This window comes from Diorhabda carinulata, chromosome 6, assembly GCF_026250575.1.
Source record: "Diorhabda carinulata isolate Delta chromosome 6, icDioCari1.1, whole genome shotgun sequence".
NCBI lineage: Eukaryota > Metazoa > Arthropoda > Insecta > Coleoptera > Chrysomelidae > Diorhabda > Diorhabda carinulata.
In genome coordinates, this window is record NC_079465.1 from 21,592,337 (window position 1) to 21,620,285 (window position 27,949).

Consider the following 27,949-nt stretch of genomic DNA (forward strand, 5'->3'; position numbering starts at 1 on the left):
ATATCTGTTATACCCTCATCTTTGACGATGAACAGAAAATTGATTTTCAAGTGGATCTTGAATTAGTATGCCTGTGAATAACTAATTGAAACCTTCATTTTTTTAATCACTTGCAAATTGTTTAACGGAGTTAATGGTGAGAAGAAAACCATCAAAACTATCAGGTCTGGTCAAATTTCCTTTTTTCCCAACTTTGTATAGATTTTCCAATAAATCATATCCTGAGCTTAAAACTGCTAGCACTGGATTCGTATCGCTCAGAACACGATTACAGAGTTTTGTTGAATGTAAACGTGTACTACTCAGGGCATCAAATAAATTTTTCATGGTTAGAACAAAGTTAGCCGTGTTTTTAGCTGTACTTGAAATAAGTTCACCAGTTTCCAAAGATGTCATTATGGCAGAATAAACACTGTGACTCAACAATTGGGCAACTAATTTAACCTTCATTTTTTCGAAAGAATTCGGATTGATGTGCTTATCAGTCAGTTTCAATAAGGCCTTTCCTGTTTTGCTCCATTTATCAAATTCATAAACTTTTCGAATGTCCCAAAAACATATGAACTGCCCATTAAATATGAAACTATTGTTCAAAAAATTGTTTCTAACGCATTTCAACAGGTGGGGAGCATCAAAAAAAGCATAATATTTTTTCTCATTATGAAAAAAATAAGGTTGGTTTTTGTTAACCCCCAAATGCTTTATGAGTTTCTGATTGGTAGTTCATAAATCACATACTATGCCTATAGTGTCTAGTTTTGTCTCACTAAGTTTTTCCAATGCCTTGGTAATTATACACCATAAAGAAGCATATGGCACTCCACCATTCGATACAAAATAGGCAATAGGAATTCTCCAGTTGCTATAGATTTCTCTGATCATGAGAACTAGAGCTTCACTGGCAGGGAAAGGCTTTTTTCCAAACTCACCCAGATCTTCGAAACCCTCAATTAAATCTGTTTTCATGTTGTACTCAAGATTCCTCTTAATAGACATTTCGTCGAACATCAGAATACATTTCTTCTCGTAAGACAGCATCGTATACACCTTTAAAGTAAGGTGCATAAAAATTTTTGTATTGAATCCAGGTTTGCAACGGAAATTAGCAACCCATGATTTCACTGTTGATATTGCTGGCAAAATAAACCCTTTTTGTCGCAGGTCCTTTATAAAATAATGACAGGGCAGTTTCCTTCTCCATACAAAACGTTCACAGATTGCTCTCAATTGAGTATTCAGTTTATTGACTTCTTTCCTAGCATTGGTTTGTTTCTTTCTCAACCGTTTATTTTCTTCTTGCAATGACTGCTTCCTACCTCCAATTCCCATAGAACAAGATGAAAGGTTCTGTAACTCTGACAGAATTTTCCCGAATTGTGTTAAGATAATTCCATACCTGTGTATCATTCTCAAAAACAACTAAACATCATTGAAATTTCTTGGTATGTTACAACAACGGTAAAAACACTTTCATACTTAGCTTTAATAAGGGTTTTTAAAATCAAACAAAAAAGACCATTCAAAAGAATTGTAACAAAACCAGAAATAAAAAATATACAAATAAGTAAGTATATACGTACCAAAGATATTTAAATAATCTGATTTTAATATAAACATTATATTCATTGGCTTTGTATTGAAAGTTATGGATCAATGCGAAAATTTGGATAAGACCAATAAATAAAAAAACTCTTTCTAATAAAGAAAAAAAATTTGTCCTATCAACTACTACTAAAATACCTACTTATAATCGTTTTGTCAGTTTCATCATTGTGTAAAGATATTTATACAATGGCCTCATCCTTACCGATAAGTGCACCAACTAAACCAGGACTGGTCTTGGTTTCACATTGGAGAGCCAAAAGTTATAAAAATATTATTTATTGTATTATCTATTTATACTTTTTGGATTGAACCCAAAATAATATAGAAATGTTAACTGAGCTCATTGTTAAGTTAAATATATTTATATTACTACTGATGCTAATTTAACAAAATGATTTTATTCATAAATCTGTTATAGGTAATCAAGCATGAGTCATATATTTTTGAAACTATAACCTATTAAAGTGCAATACAAAAAATATATATCATTAAAAATATATCAAGGCGTTATCTTTAATATAGTTTTAACGTTACAAAAAAGACACCAACTACTACAGTTGAAAATATAAATTGCTCTTCTCCAGGATTTTTTATGCGTAACATTTTTTCAAAATAATCAATTTGTTCTATAGTTTTAAATAGGCTGTTTCTATTATCACTGTGGAAAGTTATGGATAGGTAAATCGTGAAATAAATATACTTGATATAAATGTACTTGAGCTTGTTGCTACCTTCAACTTTCGGAAATTATATTTTACAATGAGACCATAAATGCTTACAAAACCATCTGTTTGTTTAATGATATAATAGAAACAGGCAAAAGGTCTAATTATCTGAACCAAGTATGTATGGTCATAAAAGCGGGTTCTTACTAGAAAATAAAATTATCTCTTGTTAAATGTGTTTTTTGCAATATATATAATAAAATTGGAACTAAAATTCATTTTTATTGAAAGTATTCAACAATCGTAAGATGGTATATGGCATTATTTTATTCTTACCCTTAATAGATACGAGGACAAAAATGATGATTATATTACGGAGGGACATTACATTGGTTGAAAAAGTTCTTTTTTATATAGAAAACACCAGGTAATGTTTAAAGTAAAGCTCTCAGTACATTTTTTGACAAAATCAAAACGAGTATTTACGACAGAATCGTATTTAAGAATAATCATTAGTGATGTTAGTTATTCCAGATAAAAGTGTGCTATATCGCTTAAATTGACTAATAATTATAATAAGTAAGCATATCCTCATAAAAACCTATATGTTTGCCTCGTGAAGGCACGAAACGTCGTATCGAAGATATATTCGTACGTGTCTATAGTAAATTTGTATTTAAATAAAACTAATATTTGATATTATTTCATTCAAACATTCTATGCCGGATAAAACAGAAGCATAATTTTCATGTATAACTTGAGAATGGAGGAAATTATAATTTTCTCCCTAATTGTTACTATTTTGTCAATCTGTTATGGCATACAATATAGTATTATAACCATATTATAATATGTGATAAAAAAAACAGTCTATATACATTTGAACAGGTGAAATTTTTACCTCATTGACAGGATAATTTCCAAATATAAACACACAGACACACTACCTTATTATTATGTGCTTAGTTCATAAACATAAAAAAATAACAAAAAATTATACTATTTATTTAAAATTGAAATACTATTTCAATTTTTGTGAATATTAAAGTTCACTCCTTTGAATTCGGTTAGTTGTGTTTATGTATAAGTTTGAAATATTTTCAAAAATGTTTTATTCTATCCTGCTTGTCTTTACTATAAAGGTGGCTTCTAAGTTTGAATTTAGGTATGATTCAAGTACTTTTGATAAGTTTATAAGATTGAATAGATTTGGAATTTTTAGTAAATCATTGTACTCGTATAATATGCAATGCGACCATAATACAAATAAACTTATTATCACTCATGTTTAATATTGAACATTTGTAAACAGTCATTTATTCACATTCACTATTTTTTATTCCTTTATGAGAAATAATTGTCTTAAGAATAACTCATCCGAGTATATGGGTGATTCCGTTCTAACTGTGATATTCAATGTCCTGTATTGTTTTTTTGTACTAGTCATTAATTAATAATCAATTAATAAAAATTTTGTGTTAATTGAATAATTCTTAAGATATTTAAACATTATTTTTATACAATATAACTTGCCACTTAAAGAAAACTTATACTACATCACTTGAATGTCAGTACCGTGTCATGTCCATTCCTAGAATTTACCGATAAATTATTAATTTTTTTTGTCGTAACAAATGATTTAAACTAATTACCTTATAAATTCTAATGTTTATGATCAAACTGAGGAAAATTGATGCACTTGTTGTTTAATATCTTAAGTTACCATGTCAGTACCGTGGATAAATGAGTCAGTACCGTGGAACTCAAAATCCGACATTTGTGTCTTGCTCGTGATACTTTGAAGTTGTAGTAAATTCCTCTTAGAGTTTTATTTTTACAGTAAAATAGATGAATAATATGCATAAAAAAGTTAGAAAAGTTAAATTTTAAAATCTTGAAATTTTGAATACAAAAAATCACAGTTAGAACGGAATCACCCATATGATCCATTTTTGACATCTGGTAGAGTCATTCACAGGAAGTCGTTACATTTTAATTGTAGGTTCTGATCTCTTACTTAGTCCACACTTGAAATAAACACACTTATTTCCAGCCATTTCTAAAAAATTGAAAAGAAGAAGTGATTATTTGTTATATAAATACATTTTAGTAAGTATATCTCTAAATATACAGTTTTTTTTTTCGAAATTGTAAGCTGTAGCATTTATACATCTAGCGCCTCTTATAATTTGAATATATTAACTAAAAGAGTGGTGATGTAAGTATATTAATTGTAATAATATCCACTTACCTTAAAAATGAAATATATATCCAAGTTCAAAGGTTCTCAAATAAAAAAATAATCCAAATGCACAACCAACGAAACTCAACAATAACACAACGAACACAATACAATAATCAACTCAAATTCCAACTTTGCCATAGGCACCCAAAATAAGAAACTTTACAACACATTTTAAGGGTTGAATATAATATTTTAAATAATTTTGGCGCCGTCTGTTATTGGGGTAATACGGCAACCAAAGCTAAGAAAACACGTAATTCAAGCTACGACGTGCAGTAAGAAAAGACGTGCTGTGAACGCCAACTCTCCACTGCCATCTATTGGTGGCGTTCACCTCGTCAAATGATATCCTCATAAGGTTAACCTACTATTCTATTCTTTATACAATGCTTCTATTCTCATCTTGATCATAGACGTATTGGCCTGTCTTCCTTTAACAATGTGTAGTGAAATTACGTTTAGAATGATTTCTATTGCTGTTCTTCATAGTCTCTGTAATATCATTGACAGTTTGGGCCAACCCTCTGTGGTTCTTATTACAAATCTTCTTGGTAAAATGATTTTATTCATGTTGAAACCACCTACATCGAAGAAATTCGTAACCGAAAAATCCACTGTTTGAAAACTTGAGATCTGTTTTTCAAAAAATTGCTAATTGTCCAAAATATTTATAAATTTATAATATATTTGATAAGGAATCAATAAAAACGTAATAAATTAAGTAAAGTAAGTTATGTCAATTATTCCGTTGGAAATAGCTTTTATTGATTCCTCATTAAATATTTTATATATTCATTAGTATTTTAAACTGTTTTTATCAAGAACAAATTAACAAAACAATAAATATTAGTAACAAAACTAATATTAAAAATGCACTTTGTCGAATTTTTTCTTCAACATACTCAAAAGCCATCTATAAATAATTAATACTATATAAATTAAAAAAATTGGAATTAGCGCGACTTGAACCTGGGACCACCCGCATTTGACCTATCCACTACACTACGGAGACCTTAATAATAATTTTCCTTCACGCAGTACTGCTTAAAGTATGTTTCTTTATACACTAGTGCGTAAAATGAAACGATACACTATGAAGCAAACAAAAATAGAAAACGAGGATTAATCCACCTCAAAACAAAACAGAAATATTTTTAAATAAAAGTCAACTTAAGTATAATACGCACTGAACAGATGAAACAGGTGAAAAAGTTTGCCATCGCTTGACAAAGTTCCGTAGTGATTTTCAAATTGTACAAAATTAAGTATTAACATTATACCAATAATAAATAGTAAAATAAGAATGGTAATCTTCCCAATCTCACATCATTTTAGGTATTTTATGAAAAGTCCAAACAAAACGGTAAACAAAGCACACTTCAAACTCAACCTTTTGTACGGTCACTTATACACGTTAGGTCAATTATATCGTTGTCTCTTTTCCAAATTAACACCGTTAATTCAAATGAACTATTACGTATGTCTTGCAGCTGTTCTTGTGAAGAAAACAATCGATCTTATTTTCTTGATTTCTATTGATAGAAAAAGAAAATATGTGCTCGATTAATCGTAGATCTTCATCTCTATAGTGTTAATTTCCGCTTTAGTTTTCCCCAATTTTTTTTTCATGAAAATAATAATGTTTAACTAAAAATATTATCATCGCTGTTTCAGCAGATGTCCGACCTTCATTCAAATAAAATGTGTTGATATCTTGAGACGGGAAAACGTTTAATAAATTTACTGAGAAAAAAAAAGGATTTAGACAGAAAGTAAAAAAAAGTAATCGAAAATAATACGGCTTGGTTCGTGGTAAACGACGCTCTTACAAAAGCTTGTTTATCTCAACAGCTTTCTTACATTTGCTACGACCCCGTTTAAGAAAAATTTATTCTTAGGGGTTGGTTATTTTTCCACGTTATGCTCGAATGTAATCCTGACTTCGAGTGTATTTGTGGAAAAGTGCAAGCTCGTCTTTTGTATACGATTTCTATGTTTGTATATTTTGAAAAGTTAAAAGAGTTTCGATTATCAAAAAAAAACAAAATATTTTATATTTTTTTTATGATAATTCTGAGAAAATTATTTCCATTCTGCTATGGAGATTAAGGAAAGCCAAGTCTCTTCATGGTGATGGAAAACTCGCATTTACACTTTTCTATTAATTGATATTACTATTAGAAAGCCTCGAAAATTTGGAAAAAAATATATTTATTTTTCAGCTCCATACACTTGTTCAATGAATTCGATACCTATTTTATAATAAGAATCGTCAAGCCAATCAAAATAGCCATCAACTGTTGACATCAAGTCTGGGAACAAAAAATGATCCGAGGGGGTTAAATCTGCCAAATAGGGTGCTTGAAGTAGCAAATCAAACTTTAATTCATTAATTTTGTCCATTTTAATAACGGATATGTGAGCTGGTGCATTGTCTTGATGAAATAATACTTTCTCTTCAACCGCGCCTTAAATGCGGCCGTTTTTACTTGATTTTTCCGCTTAAACGTTCCAATAAGTCGTTGATAGTCAATGAAAATTATCCCAAGTGGATCTCAAAAAACCGACGATCTCTGCCTTCTTTGCAGCTGTTTCTCCTTTTTCAGCCCATTGTTTTGTTTTTCGGGTGTGAATTGATTGCCAACCACTCGATGGAAACACTTTTTGAAATGCCTACTATGTCTGCTAGCTCGTGCACTTTCAATGGACGATCATCTAGGATCTCTTTGAGGATTTTCTTCAACATCTTTAAAGTCTTCATTCCATTTGGTCGACCACTGCGTTGCTTGTCTTCGCAGATCGTACGGTCTCGTCTAAGCTTTGCTACCTAATATTTTACTGTTGATAACGAAGGATCAATCTCAACATGAGAAGAATCTAGTTCTTTTTTGTATAAAAATATTGTATGACATAACGATAAACAATTTTTTCAATGTTAACAAATTCACTGAAAACATTCACTATTAATGGCTGTCAAACAAATACTAAACAACTGGCAACGTGGCAACTTCAAACTTTCTAATACAGTAGTATTTTTCAAGCAACTACCGCCATCTCTAGCTCAGTCCAGATACTACTTCTGGGACCATCCTCATATTAATATTTTATCTTTCAGTATTCTTTACAAATGCAGTGCAAGCTCTTTAAGACTTTCGTAAAATTATTCTTTGGTCTTGGATACAAGAAATTGTCGCACTCAATTTTCAAAATCTCCTTTCAGTTTACCTTGGAGTTGAGTAGAAAGCAACAGCTTCTAATCCTCTACAAGGCACAGATTCGTCCATCTTTGGATTACTGCTTCCACAATCCAGAGCTGATAAGAGACTTGGACAGCTGGACCTGACAGATACCACCACGGTAAATGCTCTTTCGATCTGTCCAACATAATCTCACTTAGATCATTATTTGCAAAAACTACTCGATAGTCAAACGTTGCTTATAAACATCGAATTATCCTGCAGATGTCCAGAACATCAATTTCTTTCTTTGGAGAAGTGGAAGCATATAGAATCAGCTTCTGAGACACGTTTTATAACCTACAGAAGTTCCAGATCCACAATCTTGTTCAGCTTAACTAACCACAGTATGAGGCTTACCATATTCTTGTAAGAGAATCGGCTTCTGGTTAAACATTCCTGGATATTTCACCAATTCGTATCAGCTGTCCAGTATTTACCTTGGTATTGATAGCTCGATCTTCTGGAAGGATTTCAAAGTATATTTTCACTATACATACAACAAGACTTTCCACTCGAAACCACCTCTCTATGCGATTGGAACTGGTAATTGTCCCTAGTCCAACAAATGATATTTCAACTACCTCAATATAATATTAGCGTCACGTTCTAAAATCTAGTTTCTAAATTATAAACTCGCTTTTCTTTATCTTTTCGCTTGTCTTAGTATAATTGGGTCTATAGATACGTCCCCAACTAAGGCCCTCGAAGTCCTGCTGGGTCTTCCAACTTTAGAACTGATGAAACAGTTTGAAACCACGAGGACGGTATGCAGATTGAACATCCTCGAAGAACTGCAGGCTGGACAAACTGGCAATAGGAAAATCTGGACGCAGACTGAAGAAGAAAATTATTGTGATAGATAGTGACCCTACGACCGTTAATAATAAGAACTTGGAGGCTCATATCACTGATAGAGCTATACTGTATAATAGTGCCAAGTGACTCAAGGATAAATGGCCGGAACAAGCTTTTCGGACGAATCTTCCTCGCTTGGAGAACATGTTAACTTTTTCCAAGCTCAGGCATACGCCAGGATATTGCTGTAATATTCAGCTCGTTTTGATACCTAATCACTTGAGTAACGAGGGCAAGGATAAAGCGGACCAGATGGAGATTGGAAACACCACCGATAGACCCAGAACATATTGTTGGTATAGTCAAAAATGTTGCTATTACTTCTTTCAATGGTCAAGCTAAGGTACGGATGATCAAGAATGATCCGGAGCGCCGCTGGTACATGGAGAAGACAAAAACAGCGGACCACGTCATCTGTGAGTACCATGCACTCAAGGAGAGCAGTACAAACACTTGAAAATTCATTACAGCTTACGTAATAATTGAAAAAAGCGACATCGACCCTTGGTAATTTCAAGTGATGCACGGAGGGCTAATTAGAAGACATTTGTGATTAACGTCCTCTGGCTGTCCATTGTTTCATTATGAACTACAATCTTGCTCTGTGTAGCTCAAATTTGAGTGAAAGAAAACTAACTAATGCTTAAAATTCTTGGCACCCTCAAAAATATGCTAAATTTAAATTTTTTTTCAAAAAAAAATTGATTATTTTTCACTATTACTGATAACTAGTACAATTTATGTTTCCCACAAAATTTTCTATTCTGTATGTATATTTTCATGTTACGTATACACGGAAAATCAATTATACAAGAAAATATTTCGTTTCCATCTAAATAAAATCTGCTATTTATGATGAAAATTTCCATAATCGTTACATTTTTATCTTTACCTTGATGCTCGTTCTGTTCCAATCTCTATCCCGAGCATACGGGATTCAGACCAAGTTATTCAAATCCGACGATGGTGTACAGAAAAAAAAAAGGAGAAGAAGAAAAAACTGACGATATTTCAAGGGGCCGAAGTAAATTACAGTCATGAAAATTATGATCTCGTATCATCAATCTTATATGAGAAAAATGGAGTTTATTTTCCGAGGAAAATGAAGTGGAGATTACGTTTCAACATCCCTTTATTTTTGACCAAATAATAGGATCAGAACGAGGTATTCGATTAGTTTTACGAAATTGTTTGATCTTGAACTCTGATAACATTATTTTATTCGAACGTAGCAGGGTTTATGAGCTCTTGGCTTAGTGAATAATTCAAAAATTAATCACTTAGACCTCAAAGACTACGTACAATGTGAAACTAGTTAAAAGATTATTTTTTATGGTATTTCTCAGCTCATTATAACTATATAAACCAAATTGCCTATTAAAGCATATTAAAACCTTTCTTTCTATCAACTTCACCAAAAGCAGGGTGTTAAATACCTTGGTGTGTATTAATACGAACATATCAGATAAGAAAACATACATTTATGAAGCATAAATCAAAACTATTAACATATAAATATGAAATAAATTAGTGCAAGTACAGTGCAAAAGCAGAGTTGAGTAGAATGTTGTGAGGCTCAGACCTCATAGACTACGTACAATGTGTTAAAACTAGTTAAAAGATTATTTTTCATTTGACCCGTATAAACCAAATTGCTCATTGAAGCGTATTAAGGCCTTTTTAACCATCAACTTTACCAAAAGCAGGCTGTTAAATACATTGGTGTGCATTAAGACAAAGGTAAGAGATGGAAAAAACATATATTTTTGAAGCATAAGGAATTTGAGATCAAATCAAAGCTTATTAGTCGTAATTCAAAACTATCACCATACAACAAAGTTGTGCTCTAAAACTCTTGCGGATAAACGGTATATAATTTTGTAGCACTATCAGCAACTTCTGCATAGCAATTCTGCAGAGGTTCCAAAAAAAAAGCTGATCATCCAAAAGCAGAATTTAACACGTCATTTCGTCTTGAAGATTTTTGTTCACTAATATTTCCTCTTATATTTAACTTGATTCTTAATTGTTTCCTAATCACCCTCCATATTTTCTATCCGCCTAACTACAGAGGTCACCATAAGTTAGTTAGTATTCAAATTAATGCCAATCTTGATCAAAGAGAAGCATGTCCGGCGAAGCTGTCCGCGAAGAGTCTCAAATTCTTCTTCAACTGCAGTTTGGAGATCGGGAACGTTGCGTGGTTCTCTTGCAAAATCGCGGTTGTTGAGAAGACCTCACAAGAAGAAATCAAGGGTGTCAAGTCACATGAACGTGCGGTCCATCCTGCATGAAATGACGGATGTTCGCGAGTGTTCGTTGTTCATTTGCTCACGTAATCTTCAAAAAAGAACGGACCCACGAAACCCACGAAACTCTAGGGAGGTTCAAGTCTTCTTATGAGCATTGAGGCTGTCGAATTTCCTGAATAATTATCCACTTTATTCGATGAATTTTCTCAACTATTCACCATATTTATTAATATCTTTATACTTATCTTCAGATAACCGGTATATATTCATTTTAATAACGCAAAAGTCCTCGAATTTTTTTGGATTTATTGGTATGTAAAAAGTTCAATGCTATTTTTCCGTGGTGACAATATTGGCGTTTGGAATTTCCAGTACTGCACTCGAATTTCAATAAAATGTCTATTATATTATTCGACGCTTTCATATACCATTTTTGAATCGCGAAAGGAAGGATTTATCGGAAATAATTTAGAATTGGTTGCATATTTCCAAAGTCTACTTTGAAGTTTCAAATTTTATCATTTCCGTACGCTCAAAATATTTTTTCCACTACCATATTGATATTCATATTCTCTAATTTCAACGTTTGCTCCCATGTTCAGAAATTATGATTAAATTCCTATTCATTTTTAACAAAAAATATTAAATTTTTGGCAAAAATACGTTTAGAAATCTCAACTATTTCCATTCGTATCGTTAACTTCTTTAAATACATCATCTATTATCATTATAGTCTCTCTCAGTACTTCCCTGCTGTCCAAGCCTTTAGTTCTAACTCAATCATCGAATTTCTAAACTAAGTATCTTCCGTTGTTGTCTAATTTGGGTGCCATAAGAAATTTTTACCAAATGTAAGAAAAGCAGTTGCCGTTCTCTCATCTAGAATCTTAGAAAACAGCCGCCGCGCCACGAAGATGTCTTAAAACCGCTTTTCATCGGTTGTGAAATGCGTATTTCTTCAATTCAGGTAAGAAATAATAATCACTGGGAGCCAAATATATACTAAAAAACTGGTGTTAGATAGTGGAGACGAACTCCACTTGTGAACAAGTCTCTTCTCTTGTTTTGAATCACGCGCCGTGGGTTCTTCAACGTCTGACAGTTGAGATCCGCATTAATTGAACCTACCGGCAGGAATTCGTTCAGCAACAACCGTTTCCTATCGCAAAACTTGAACTTACTCGGCGAGCTAAGATATTTCTACTGGCGCGATTAAGATCAAGTAGTGCACCCAGGTCTCGTCCCCAATAACATTTCAAAAATTCCTCGCCATCGGTTTCGTAGGCTGACATGGGGGAGCATCTCGCTGAGGTCTCGAACCATCTTCTTAGCTATCAGCATGGCAAAACTGTCTCTATTTTGAGCTAGTCCAAATAACTGTCCTGATTCTCTTATCCCAGTCCATTCAACCAAGAGGCTTGTTTCTTCCAATTCCTCTACGATCTTCAACTTTACCCATCACTCGAACCATCTCTCTTTGATATTCCAGCAATGATTCGTCTAGTTTCGCAATTACTTCGTCTGAAAACGAAAGCCAGAACGCTGCTCGTCATAGACGTATGTACGTTGAAAAACAATTTAAAGAATAATAAAGAGCAGTTGAAGACATTGAAGATGTGTGAAATTGGAACCTTTGAGTGTATGGAAGAAAGTTTGTAACGAATGAATTCGTGATTTCACAGGTAGTCGAAGGAATAAATCTAATGTTATTGCTCGAGGAATTTGTTGGCCAATTCCTCTTCGTCTGATTATTATGAATCTACGCGTTTCTTTCCGTTTTAATTGTCTCTGTTGATTTCGCTCATCTTGTGCCTATTGTGACTGTGATTGACATACCTGCGCCGTGCTCACGCGCACATCTGCATGAGATTTGATTGTTCGAAGACTCAAATTGGCCCCTTTAAGTCTTGTTGACATTGCTGTATGTACATATAACCAGTAAATAAGTCAAGTTGAAATACTTATTTGAGAAAAACAGTGACTTAATCTTGTATTCGTTTGCTTATTATTGACTTACTTTTCACAATAATAAAACACGTATAATTATTAAATACGTACACGTTTCTGTTTTGATTTAAAACTATTTTAAAAAAATGTTAAGTACAATATGTACAGGTACGGTAATGGTCGTTGTTAGCGGGAGCCCACAACACGTGTTTATTTACGTTAGAATAAAAACAGTCTTTTCAGTTATTAATAAATAATTATTGCACTGAAACTTAATGATAAATTTACGATGAGAGTGAAATAACATAAGAATTGCACAGAAAAATGAAAATGGGACAGATAACAGTCACTACTACGATCGATACAAAAAGAAAACTAAAATTGTAAATAAGAATTCATCCTCCTTGCAATTCTAAGTCATGACAAAAAACAAATCAAAATCTTGCCGAAAAAATTATAGTTCATAATTAGCAAATAAAAAATAGAGGTTGATCGTTGAGGGTTGAAAATTTGGGGTTTTATGTATTTTTTAATGTTATATCATAAAAAAATAATTTTTATAATTCATTAACTAGATACAATTGAATATTAAATTACAAAACGTAAATAGACGAGTAAAATGTACCTGTCTGTAAGGTAGTTTGGTTTAAACAGGCTACCAGACGTGAACTGACCCCTCTTGTACCCCTTTCGTTTTTTTTTCTAGAAAACAAAATTTCAAAGCAAAAACCATAAACGAAAATACATTCTTTACAAATAAATCAAAAGGAAAAATCAAATCCTTTGCTGTATTTGTTCGCCCATGGTCTAAAGAACGCCATATTGCTATTAATTTAAAGAAATTTACAAATTGAATGAATCACACCAAGCCACGCCAATGCTTATCGCAGACTGTCTGGCACGAATATTTCGAAAAAATCCAAATCGTCGTAGATTTCGAAATAGTTTTTATTATAGATATATATACTTTGCGTTTTCGAACGATAATATTGAGCTTGGGCTCGAACTTAATATAGCTCGATATTTAGTTATTGTACCATGAACCTTTTATTTTTTAAATTATCTATCCGGACATAGGGACAACCACATTTTTATAAAGAATCAAGAAATTGGGGTCAAAATTTAGTTATTTCGACGGAAATTCTGGTTTACAATTTTCCTAATATCGTATATTTCATATTATTCGACTACAAACTCATGAAAATCATTTAATTCATAATATACATTGTTCACGTGACTTTCGGTTGGTTACTACTGAATCTGATAAAGGAAATTTCCTTGGGGAAGTTCGGGCAGAACGTTGCATAATATTGTATAAACCATTTACCACGAACTAGTTTCGCTTCGTACGTGATTATTGCTTAAATTGAAATTGAGATAGTACATTGAATCTATTTTACACACTAGTAAAAATAATCTCAACCGTTTTGAAATTCCAACAACATCATGAAAAAAACAAAAATATAAAAGAATACAGGTCAAATATTATGTATAAAATTTTTTGGCGTGTATGGCAATGAATGTTTGTCACTTCCACGTGTTTTTGAGTGGTTTAAGCGTGTTCAAGATGGCCGAGAACATGTTGAAGATTTTTCACGTTCGAGTCGCCTTTCCATGTTAATAAAAATATCGAAAAAATTCATCTGACCCTCCGCTAAGTATACGTGTGATTTGTGATTCTTCTATAGGAATTTGAACCACAAGAAGCTGACAAAAATATTTGTTTTAACATTTTAAATACGACTGAATCTTTGATCTTATACCATGAGTCTTCTACCTCTTTTTTAAGATCAAATCTGAATTAAAAGAAACAAGATTTGAATCAGTTGAAGCTGTGGAAGGAAAAGACTTACTGGACTGTTTCGAACAATGGTTCGCGCAGATAACATTCTTCATTTTGGTCATTGGTCCTAAGAAGTTGTGGATCTAAGTTTATAAGTCAAACCTTCAGAGTACGCTTTAGTCATGTCTCTTAGTGCTAATTCTGCACCTCTAGATGACAAGAAGTAGCTTGATTTATTTTGGGGGAATCTTCATCCCTTTTTACCTTGACAAAGGACCTTGGTACACCATCTTCATAGTTTAATTTTGCGGATACTCCGATAAAAATCTCAAGTATTGTTGACAATTGTGAACATTTCTGTGAACACTGTATGAAAATCAACTTTTTTCAAATGAAATTATGGATATATAGATACAAAAAAATTATAATATTCAATAAAAGTTTCGTTTCACGTACAACGATCTTTTATTATTTTCCAAATGTCTCCAGTCTACACATTAAAAACTTTTTCCATTAATTCGCGTAGATGGTTGGTTTTATCTGCTTGCAGCCATTCGAATCGTCCATAAATTGCTACAATATTAGTTTTATTTCCAGGAAAATTCTGGAAACAAGTTCGAGTTCAAGCTCTCCTACAAATTCCTGAAGTCGAGCGATGCAAGGATAAGATACGGAAACTCCACGCAGAGATCATACAGGTAGGAACAAATTAACGTGAATATTCACACAAAAAAATGAACAATCAATGTTTTTCCCGATCGAACGATAATCAAACGAAGCTGGCGCTTTATATCGAGATACAAAAATAATTTTACGAGTTTTGCCTAAAAAATAATGTTCGCAAAGAGCTGCGAGCGCTAGGATCGTTGTTATGTGTTCGCGTATAGCTTGGCTCGCATTTCCTGCCCCGGCGAACTGTCCACAATGTTCATCCTTGTCTGATTCTCACGCCAGAGGCGAATTACACCGTGTGATCCGTATTTTTTGTGCCAAAAACGTTCCTCCGGTAGACATCCATTCCTATCTATGTGAGATGTACCAGTCTGTAAATAGTGCAGAGAATTCAATGACAGACAACGTTCTGACCGGTTTTTGGATGTAAGTAATTGCGAAAATAGAAGAACCAACGTTGAAAGATCGAAAGATGATGTTTCAAAACCTCACCTTCGTTCAAAACATTTTGGTTAGGTTTGCTTACAATAAGCAAAATAGTTCTGGAAACGAATGACAACAAACGGCAACTTGTTGAACCGCCAGGCGAATTTCTTCATGCCTACGAAACCGAGAAATTTTTTGACTTTGTTGTGACTAGAGACGAGACCGGGATCCACTTCCTGACACCGTAAACATCCAAGCTCGTCGTAGCTTAACAACTTTAAGCAAATTCCGTCTGTCGGCACAACAATTGATGCGGATCTCTACTGTTAGATGGTGAAGAACCTTCGGTGCACGATTCAAAAAAAAAAGGAGAGACATGCTCGTAAATGGACTGCATCTCCACCAGGAAAACGCACTTGCGACAGATACTCAATTGAGGAATTCTATGACTGAGCTAGAACCAAAGGCTTGAACAGAGTTCTTAATTTAACTTGCTGTATACATACATTGGGAGAATGTATGCATCAGGAATTAGACATAATGGAAGAACACCACCACGTAAGAAGCAGGCACTAGATCGTGAATCCTATTACACTCGAATGATGCCTGGCTTGTGGATATTAATCTTGAACTCAAATTGGTTCTAGTTATCGAGAAAGATGTGCCTTGGTAGCGTATTCCACAAGCTTGCACTCCTTCAAAGAAAGAAGTCCTGATAAATTGACGTTCTGGACGTCTACAGGCGAACTCGGTGCTCATGAACCACGTCTGCCTGTCGAGCAGGTTTTGCAAATACTAATCTAAGTAGGATAATTCAGCCACGTGACTATACCAGGACATATCGCTCTCAAACTCAAGCTAATTTAAGGTTATGGTGATTTTATGTCAAGGTAGGACAAAATCCTGAACAAGCAAGCAAGTATTGCCAGTATTGATGGTACCAGCCGATAAGTGAGAACTCTATCAAATGCTGTCCAGTACGATCGGGACTCCCCGTGTTTCTTTATAGTTCCAATCCATACGTTGATGGTTAGGGCAAAAGATCCCCGGTTGATACATGTTCACGAAAATCGTTTGCTAGTGATATAAAAAGACTCAATATATTTCAAGATTTGCTGGTTAAAGATTTTCTTCATGACCTTGTCAATGACCGGATCTTTTCTCCTTTTTTTTGGTATGGGTTAAGCCCGAGCAAGTTTCCAATCTGCAGGGAAGAGATTACTTTTATATGATAGGGACTTTTTAAAGTCTACAGATCAAAAAAACTCACTCAATCATTCATTTTTATCGGTGAATGTTTACATACATGTTTGGCTCTGTTTTATACCTTGATAACTCAGAAATTATGTCCTATGAAAATGTTCTAACCATATTTTTGAAAATAGCAGGTCGTATGTAGTTAGTAAGAGCTTAATTTTTTTCGAAAACTGGTGTAAATTGTGTCAATTCAAATAAAAACTAATAAAATCACGCAGATCTTAATAATGAACATCAAAATCGACCAGTAAAAAATTTCTAATGAAATTCAGAGATATATAAAGCTCACTTCCCGGTAGTTTGTTACAAAAAAAAAACATGAAATTAATCCATTGACGTTTTTGTTGCCCCCAGGGGTAAATTGAGCGCTGGAACGTACTGCGATCGGTTATTAGAAGGCTGCTCCAGGAGATTTTGTCGTATTCAGAGTCCTAATTATCCGGGGATTTACCCGAGAAATGTAAGCTGCCAATACAGGGTGCGTGAAAGGAACGTGCCGCAAGGGAAACACGCACTGATCGCCGTCAGACAGGCCAATTTTCATTATAAGGAACACGTCGGAAAGTTTGACGGCGGTGACAGGGGAATGAGGTAAGCGAAAAACGAACTCATAGTAATATCTTTTTAAATAGAAATAATATTTCACAAAATGTCGAAATATACAAAAATTTTTGAAATTACTTTATCGATTTGAAGTTTGTCTTTGACTTTCTTCACAATAAATCATAAATACACCGTTTTTGATGTTATTGAGCATCACCCTCCTTTTTTCTATTCGTTCTTCTAGCTTTACTGAGTTTTCTACTACTATCTTTATTATATATCTCTATAAAAAGCCAAAAGTCGTAAATTATCCTCATAGTTTAAAGAGAAACTTAAATTGAGTTTGAAATGAGCTAACACAGACAAAATCGTTAAGATCATACATAATCCGACCCTGTTAGGGTCAGGTATGCATATAAGGTTATAATCTAATCTTCTGAGCTAATTTTTGGGATTGGTGCAGAAAATGGTAATTCTCAATTCTCAAGAAACTCAAATTATCTTGATACATCCGAATCACGTGCTCAAACATCAACTCCAATGCTTCCACCTGAGACTTTGGGGAGATGACTTCGAAATCCGTAGAGAATCTGCCTCTCTGGAAGTGAAATCCGCTCTCATCCGCGCATTATCGAATATCTTCTTAAAAAACTCCTGAACTGAGCAGCCCATTCTCTAATAGAAATGTGGATTCACCGTTTATATCAATTCATTCATAATCCCCATCCCCAGATGCCTAAATGACCTCCAAGCCGACTCGTACCATTCAATCAAATAATTTCGTTGCTAGAGAAACCCTGGGTCCACAACATACGGCCCCTCGACTCAAAACTCAAAAAGAAGCTCCCTATGGAGTCTACGTTAACTTCCTTGATAATTGTCCTATATCCATCAGATAAAACCCTACTCCCCAAATCCACCCCACACACTCTTCGCCGATTCGTCGGTGTTGAAAGTTTTTTGCGGTTTCTCTTTAACCTGGTGAACCGGTTCCCCAGCCAAATGACCGACGATAGGAAATAACGCAGCCGGTGCTGTACCTGCCCAAATAAACAAAATCTTCGCTTTTCCTCCTCAAGAAAAATTAGCAAATACAATCCCACGCAACCACCCTGCTCTGCAGAGGAGCGATTCCTATATTAGAGCCTACTCCAACTCCTTCTATTAGAATTTTCCTCATCCTAACAAATTACTTTTTCTTGTCTTTTTCTCTTTCTAGTGCCCATATTCCTTCATATGAAACTGAGACTCACCTTGTATATAAAAACTCAGTTATTACTTAGGAAATTTTCCCAATTGATAAACTCCAAGCAATTATTTCTACGTTCATACAAATATGAATGTAAACGTTGAAATTCTTGGAACGAAAAATCAAAGGTGAAAAATATTGTTACAGAACTTGGGATCAGTGTAACATGATGCAAGATTATCTGGAAATATTGGACGGTTGGGGACAAACCGCGACCACTCTAGCTCATTTATGTAGCGGTGAAACCATTCCAGAAATCATCAGCAGCGGTCCGGAACTTCTAGTGAAATTCCATACATCGCCATATGGAAATCCTTTTCATCCATTACCAATATCGTATTTGCCAGGATTTGAGCTAGAAATAGAGGTAAGTCATAATTTTCTCATAATATCAGAATAAATATTGATTTATTTGATAATGCATCGTTCCACAGGCCTTTTTGATGTCAATAAAAGCTATAGGAATCTCTTATTTGCACTATTGATTTCTAGTTGCATTTATTGACTTTAGCTCTTCTGTATAGATATGGATCATTCCACTCATTTTATTTTTTGTTTTTAATTTAGATATATAAAATTGATCAAATTACGACAGCGGTTCATATATGATCGAGACAAACGCTGTAGATGGCGCGCCTGGATTTTTTGAAGGTCGCGGCTTGATTCTGTGTTAGCTTACAAACAGTGTAACATAATTTCTGTCGCGAACGCACATTTTACGCGCGTGCTACATAAGTGTCGAATGCAGCGCCTGAGTAGGTCTATGGTACTTAAATGGGCAAAAACGGTCAAAGATGGCCGCAAAACCATCTAGGAAGATCCGTATGAACCAGAATCGCATCAGACAATATTTGTCGCCTATTTTGGATGCCCGTAGTATGAATTTTAGAAAATTTAGGCTAAAATAAGCATTATTTATTGATAGTGTGGATATACTGCACAAACACCTCCAATATTGGGGGGAAGATACTAAGAAATATGATGCTTATTGCGTGAATGCAGTTATTCAGAGAGGCGCCGTAGGTATGTCTGAGAATTTAGTCATTATTTCCATTTTACAAAAATTATTCGACGACTGTAGCGCGTAGCAAATTTTGCAATATTCGCAATATTCAGACTGGATAAACCAAGATCTTCCAGAACGAACGAATCTCGATCGGTTTGTGACGAACTTGTCTGTTCGGAAGCGTATTGTTGTTTTAAACGTGTAAAAATCATCATTATTTCACATTTTACATAAAGAATTAGGCTTGAACCGTTACAAAATTCAGAATTGGTACTTCAAAATGCTGATTAGAGGCTTAACTTCGTAAACCAGATGATTGAGCACTATCCGACGTTCACCAACAAGCAAAATCGCCGCGATTAAAGTGACCGTATGGGCTGTGATGTTAGTGCGAGGAATTCAGAGCGTTATGTGCAGATATTAGAAGACTTCTTCGTACCTAAACTGCAAAATTTTAATAGTTCATAGATCATAGTTCAAGCAAGACCACGCTCAAATTTATCTCCAGGAGAAGTGATATAAATTGGCCTCCACGTAGTTCCGATTTAATACCTATGGACTTTTTCCCGTAGGGTTATGTCAAATATAAAGCTTACGCTAATAAATCGACTTCAGTGGCACATTTAAAAGAAAATATCCGTCACGAAATGGCGGCCATCATAGACAATTCTAGTGATTGATTAAATGAATCCCGTGATCGTAATGGATGATGTGATTTATAAGAAATAAATTCCCAAGTAATGTATTTTTATATATAATAAACATTTTTTCAATAAACTTCTTATTCTTTTTGAAATTGTTTTTACAAAATATCAATTATCCTATTGCATACATAACCTCATTATTTTCGGTTTGGTAGCAATAATTTTTCAATATTTCAGATCGTGTACGTCAATAAAGAATCACCAACATACATCGAACATGGAAAGAAATGCGAATTTGTTGTAACTTCGTTCGATAATCCATCAGGTTATTTAAAAAATCCCCTTCATTCATTACCGCCGAATACGACTTGTCATTATCATTTCCGCGGTCAACCACGAGATATCATCTGGATATCTTTCATCAAATATCACGTGATTAATGAACGCCTCGCTGATTTTAATACAGGAGATTGTAACGTCGAACTCCAGATCTGGGATGGCGACATCACGAATCGAAATACTGTACCATTGATGGGACAATTTTGTAAAGATGACAAACCCAGATTGTGCGATCACACTTTATTAAAAAACTCCACCAGAATCACCAGACCGTGCGGATTAACCGAAAGCTACGTCAGCACTAATTCTGACTTGACAATATCGCATTCGATCAAATACGGAAGCGTTTTATATCCCGTGAACTTCGTTATGAGATACGAATTCGTCGATTTGTCTCAGGAAGGTATCCAGATGTCTAAGAATCCTTGCGATAGACTATTCAGGAGCCCGAACGGTCGGTTCTATTCACCGAAGATAACCTTTCTTTTCGGACGAGGTGGAAAAGAAGATTTGATTTGTACGTATCAGTTTGAATCTAACGAACAACAGAGACTCAAAATCACCTTCAATAAAGCACAATTCGGTTCTAAAACGTGTCATTCTTTTTATGATCAAGACGCGAATCGATGGGAATGTAAAACTCAAAAAACTGACGTCGCTTATGTACAAATATCCGAATTTCCTTGGAAAGATATTGAATTACGAAGAGATTGTTTATGTCACAACATATCGGAACCGTTCACTGTTATTACGAAAACATCGAGTAAAGTTGTTATCAAATTTGTTGTACAAAAAATGAAGATAATCGAAGATTACAATAATTATTTTTTCGACGCTAATTTCGAGTTTATACCAAACGATAATAATTGTCTTAATCCTTGGAATAATCGAAGACTTAGAGGCTCTAGTGGGGAAATATCGATCAGAAATGGTGAAGACAAATCTGAAGGACTCACGTATAAAAATCAGAGCGTCAGGTATTGTCTTCAACAACCTTGGTTAATAGAACCGGAAGAGGAAGGGAATTTTATTTACTTAAAAATCAAAGGTACTAAAAAGAGATTATGTCCTAGTAAAAATAGGATACTTGTTTATCCTGCAGGAAAAACGGAAATCGTTCACGTTATTTGTCCTTACTACGTCGAAACAGACGAAGTTGTAGAAATGTTTTCCGAAGGATGGATTCTTTATAGTTACAAGAAGACGCAAAATAAAAACTCCAGGAGTTTTATTATAGAATTCGCTAGGAAGGAAAGTGGAAATTTCGCTGTGACTTGGATGGAAATTTCCAAAAATCCAGCGCTGGCTCTACCTAATTCGATGTTGATGATAACTCCACCGGAATGTCCACATAGGTGAGTAACATATATTTTTTTAATCACTCTGTTTACATCAAATTTTCTAATCTATTTTTAACTAATCTTTAATCACCCTATTGACTTGAAATTTCGTATACTTTCTCACTAGATTAGCTATTAATGTAACTAATAGCAAAAACTTACGACGCAACGCGCATTAAAGCTGCATCCACACTAATGTCGAACCATGTCGTGTCGAATCGAACCGAACCCGAATCGGTTCGGTCTGAATCAAAGCAGCAATGTGGACGAATCGCTTCGACCTCAATTCGACTTTTGTTAAATATTAATATTAGTAACCAGATCGGCGGCAGTCCAGCTAACTACCAACTGAATGTCAGTCGACACGTCTCCATGTGGATGTCGAACTTGTGTACACAGCTTAACAATCGAGGAATGAACACTACTGATAATACTGCCTGCGCTCGACCACGCTCGGGGCTCGTTCATTCGCGAGATGGAAAGCGCCTAATAAATCAAAATCAAAAATCCCAACTATGTCCGGCTTTATCAGGATACCTGGCAACGTTTCTCTAACTTCTCGACGCCGTTCTTGTAGAAGGATTCGTCACAGGTAGTTTTGTGCCGGTTGATGTGGCCTCCTTGTTCTCTACATCCCGAGCGCGTCAGCTTAGGGTGCTCGAGGCGTAAAAACGTTTTACACATGACCTTCGGAAGCTGTGCGAGTTCATTACCTTGTACGATCTACTCGCTTTGTGTGCGTTAGACGGTCGCCCGTTTTTTACTATTTTGGAACATTTTTTCGCTCCAAAAATGAGTGTAGATTCGCGATGTTTTGTTCTGAATGGTTTGCGCGCTGTCCTACGGCGTTAGATGCGTAGAAATCTTCTACGAATAATCTAAATGATACGAGTCCAGTCGATCAATACTCCATAGACACACTTTTATGGAAAATTGAATTTGGGTCTCAATGGAAAATCTCCTCCACACTCTCGAAATAAGTTTTTCTCATGAAAGTAGGTGACCTCTGGTATTCATCAGAAACACCATGACGCCGTATGTTACATTCAGAAGGTGATAAAACCACATGGTCTTCATGATACGTCATCAGACGTTGTCAAATCCATGTTATTCACGTGTTTATACAAGAAAACATGTAGATAGTGATAATTAAGACGATTTGATACCTTTGTTTTCAATCTTTTGCCAATAAAACTTGTATGGGACATCACAGGAAGAAGATTACTCCATTATCCTTAAACCTGATGGTTATGGAAGATTAAATTTGGATCTTAATAGAAAACCAATGCACCAATCACAGTACAAATGATTTGAACCATCCTCAGTTACACTGAAGTGATTGTCTGGCTTAAAACAGAAAACTATTAAACGCCATCTTGAAACCATAACATAATCTTCAATTATGATCGTGATTTTCTTGGAACTATGTGAAGAAAGACCGCGAGAATGAACTAGAGATCCTAAATCAGTTGTGAAAAGAAATCTCATCCACACTCTCGAAATTAGTTTGACCATGACTCAGTACGTTACATCCAGAAAGTGATGAAACCACATGGTTTGCATGATAATTCATCTGAATGTCATGTTTCTTACTTGTCAATATTAGAGAACGTGTAGCTAAAGTCGATTTGATGCCTTGGCGCCATAGAATTTTAGATCTGTCACAAAAAAACTCTATGGGACTATAAGAGAAAGATTATTATGTTTGTTCAATCCACCAGAGACACACTGATAAGGAAGATTAAATTCTGACCTCAATAATAAGCTAGCTAGTGTCTCACCTCTAGCCTCTAGTTATGATTCAACGTTTGTATAAGTACGGTACGATCTAAGCAGAAAATTATTTAACGATCACAACGTCTCCAATGGTTCAAAGAGGCCTTAACTATACAAAAAGTGGTGTGCAGAAGCCTTTGTAAAGAGGAATTTGGGCTGTAATCCAAAGATCCTACAAGCTCTCGAAGGTACAAAGACTGGCTTGCTTGTGAGCAACTGGGAATGAGAAATCTCACTAAACATCTTCACGAGAAGTTAATGAAATAGACGATGAAGATCTCTGGCAACTGAAGCCGTCGAAAATATTACCCGAATCGATGGAGTTATTATTCTCATTATGTCTTAATATTTAAACTGAAAAAAATTCACCTGATATAAACACAAATATTTTCGTTACCTCCATTTACCTTTCTATATATTTTTCATCCATATTTTGTGAGAAAAGTTATCAATTTCATAGAAACCTCTAAGGACGAAGGTATATTTTTTCTTTTCGAGAACCCTCCAAAGTTCATCTAACTATATATCATTTGGGAATTTATCTTTCGGTCTGGTTCGAACTTTAATACGATAAACTTTTTATTAACCACCTAATCCGTAACGTTTTATTTTGTTCTCACCCTTCACGCCTATCTACGATTACGGCTAATATAACGTTGAATTTATGTGACAGTTTCTATTATTTCAAATTTGAAGGGTTGTTAATTAATTAATATTATGATATATTGAAGGTGTATAACTTTGTTTTGAAATTTTCTCTTTTTTCAATTTAATTCTCTCCTCATTCCCATTTACCACAATACTTTGAAAACAATTTGGACAGCTCCAAAATATTCGATAACTCTATACTAATACAGAGTGTAAGAAAAAAGTGGGTCAAAATTCATAATAAATATCATAATAAACTTACATATAAAACGATTATAAACCTTGGAAAGTACATCGATTTTTTTCTCATTCTCACTCTCATTAACTTTGGGAGCTCCCGTGCTATTTGCTATTTTCCTATTCGATTATCCCTTGATAAAGTCTAGCAATAGTATGCTAGTTTTTGTCTTGTCTTCCGAAGCAGAAATGTCTAAATACCACTGAAGAGGTTTAAGGGTAAAACTTGGCTCCTGATGTTTCCGTACACCCCTTCACTTTTCTGTTAGTCCTGATACAAAATCGTGGGTTTTTTGTAAAATTTCAAAGATTTCTAGTTAAAACTACAAAGTATGTTCACTTTAACAAACGTCTGTTCTAGTTTTAGGAGTTTAGGAAGACGTACGGTGTGAAAATTCGTAATCATGATTTTTGGTTGAAATTGTGGAAATTTTTAGTTAACACTACAAAGTTTACGTCATATCAACAAAATCTGTTTTTATATTAGGAGAGTAGAAGATCGTGGAAGTGTACGATGTAAAAGTAGTTGCTCCTATTATTTCCATACACCTCGCGTTTCGTTCTCCTGATAAAAAATCTCAATTTTTCGTTCAAATTTGGATGATTTTCATTAGCTGCTACTGGTATTTTCGTATACCTCCTGTTAGTCCTGATACAAAATAGTGATTTTTTTGTGAATTTTTAAAGATTTCTAGTTAGAACTACAGATCTCTGTATATCAATAAAAGTCTGTTTTAATATCAGGATCAGAGATTGAGAAGACTTCTAATATGAAATCGTAATTTTTTGTGAAATTGTGGAAATTTTTAGTTAATCATATCAATCATATCAACAAAATAGTGATATTTTTTTGTGAAATTTCAAAGATTTCTAGTTAAAACCCAAAGTTCTGTACATCAACAAAAGTCTGTTTTAGTATCAGAAGAAGATATTAAGAAGACCTACGGTGTGAAAATAAGTTTATATATACTAATATTTTCTTATATCTCCTTGCTCTCCTGATCTTCCAATATGAAATCGTAATTTTTGGTTGAAATTGTGGAAATTTTTAGATACCGCTACAAAGTTTGTGTCATATCTACAAAATCTGTTTTTGTATTAGCAGAGTAGAAGATCGAGGAAGTGTACGATGTAAAATTAGTTGCTTCTAATATTTCCATACACCTCGCTTTTGGTTCTCCTCATATAAAGTCAGTTTTTCGTTCAGATTTAGACGATTTTCAGTTAAAACTACAAATTGCTCGTCATTTCAACAAAAGTTACATTTTGTATCAGAAGTATAGAAGATCGAGGAGGTTTAAGTTTAAAAATTAGTTGTTAATGGTATTTTTGTATACCTCGTTGCTTTTCTGTTAGTCTTGATACAAAATAGTGATATTTTTTTGTGAAATTTCAAAGATTTCTAGTCAAAACTACAAAGTTCTGTGAATCAACAAAAGTCTGCTTTAGTATCAGGAGAAGAGATTGAGACATTCTACGGTGTGAAAATAAGTTTATACTAATATTTTCGTATATCTCCTTGCTCTCCTGATATTCCAATATGAAATCGTAATTTTTCGTTGAAATTGTGGAAATTTTTAGTTAATACTACAAAGTTTCTGTCATATCAACAAAATATTTTTTGTATTAGGAGAGTATAAGATCGAGGAAGTGTACGATGTAAAAGTAGTTGCTCCTAATATTTCCATACACCTCCTCGCTTTTGTTTTCCTGATATAAATCTCAGTTTTTCGTTCAGATTTAGATAATTTCCATTTAAAACTACAAATTTCCCATCATTGCAAAAAAAGCTACATTTTGTATCAGAAGAACAGAAGATCGAGGAGGTTTAAGTTTAAAAATTAGTTGTTACTAGTATTTCCGTATAACTCCTTGCTTTTCTGTTGATCCTGATACAAAATCATAGGTTTTTTTGTTGAAATTTTATATTCCGTTATTTCAACGAAAATCTTATTGTTTATCTGGATGATATAAGATCGAGGAGATATACGGTGTAAACATTGGTTGCTCCTCATATTTCCATACATCTCGCTCTTCTGTTCTCTTGATAGAAAATCGTAATTTTCCATAGAATTTCGTCGGAACTTTAGTAACAATATAGTTTTTGTTATCACTAGATAAATCTGTTTTGATATTCGGATAATATAAAAGTAAAGAGGTGTACGTTGTCATAAATAAGTCGCTCCTGTTATTTCCTTGCACCTCCTCGATTTTCTGTCATTTTTATAGGGACAAACTTTCGAAGATTCAAAGTTAAAAACTTATATTTTTGTCAATGAAACGCTTGCTCCAAGGCACCTTATATTCTAATGACTATAACCACTAATTTTCTTGAAAAAAAATTATTTATAGAAAAATATTTTTGTTTTGCAGTTGTCCTGAACTAGGAGCATGTATAAGTTCTGACCTTTGGTGCGACGGTCTTCGCCACTGTCCTTCTGGTAACGATGAACAAGAATCCAACTGTTCAATTCAAGGGGGATTCCCCACTGCCTATTTGAATTCGGCCGCCCTTTCTGCAGTTGCTGTTGTTGCTCTAGTGTTGGTAGTCATAGCAGTTTTCTACGCTTTCAGGCATTGGAGACAGGAACAGAAGAACGTGATGGTGTCAGTGACGGAACATACTTTTTTAGAGTTTAAAAGCGGCTTCTGTTGAAAGAAGTCGCCAATTGGAATATTTTGTGCTAAATAAAAACTGTAAAAGGCGATGATACAGTTTGAAAGATTGTTATTGGTATCAAAAACTAATTGAAAATTTTTATTTCATAAGATTATCTTCATTTCAAACAAGGATATCCAACAGGAAAACTCCTAGCTGGGATGACAATCTTTCAAAATGTCACATGTTAAAAAAGCAACCAATAAATGATCATTTTAAGCAAAAAATTAGTGATTATACATAATTGAACGCAATAATGTGAAACAATCTTAAACGAAATGATAGACGTGTATGTTTATACATTTTCTAGGTTAGGACGCATAGAAATGTTGAAAATGGTTCAACGCATGTGATGTTGAGTACAAGGTTGAGAAAAAGTAATATTTCAATGACTGACAATATCTGTTGTAAATGTATTGTAATATAAGAAGTTTTTATGGGTACTGATAAAGGAGATGATTTAGATGTAACAGCTATGTACTTTGTGTTTTATATTTTTTGTTATATTGTGAGTAGAAGAAGAAGGTACATTTTTTGAGAACAATAAAAATGTAAATCTCTA

General features: G+C 34.1%; 1 protein-coding gene across 1 annotated transcript in view; it reads left to right on the plus strand.

Moving 5' to 3' along the window:
• Positions 1 to 27,949, plus strand: part of LOC130895692 (uncharacterized) — a 159,096-nt gene extending 131,147 nt beyond the window's left edge. The window contains exons 5-9 of the mRNA XM_057803158.1: positions 15,189 to 15,289; positions 17,301 to 17,537; positions 18,886 to 19,105; positions 20,626 to 22,082; positions 27,102 to 27,949. Coding sequence (XP_057659141.1) covers positions 15,189 to 15,289; positions 17,301 to 17,537; positions 18,886 to 19,105; positions 20,626 to 22,082; positions 27,102 to 27,384 — 2,298 coding nt within the window. The 3' untranslated portion in view covers positions 27,385 to 27,949. The remainder of the gene's footprint in view (positions 1 to 15,188; positions 15,290 to 17,300; positions 17,538 to 18,885; positions 19,106 to 20,625; positions 22,083 to 27,101) is intronic.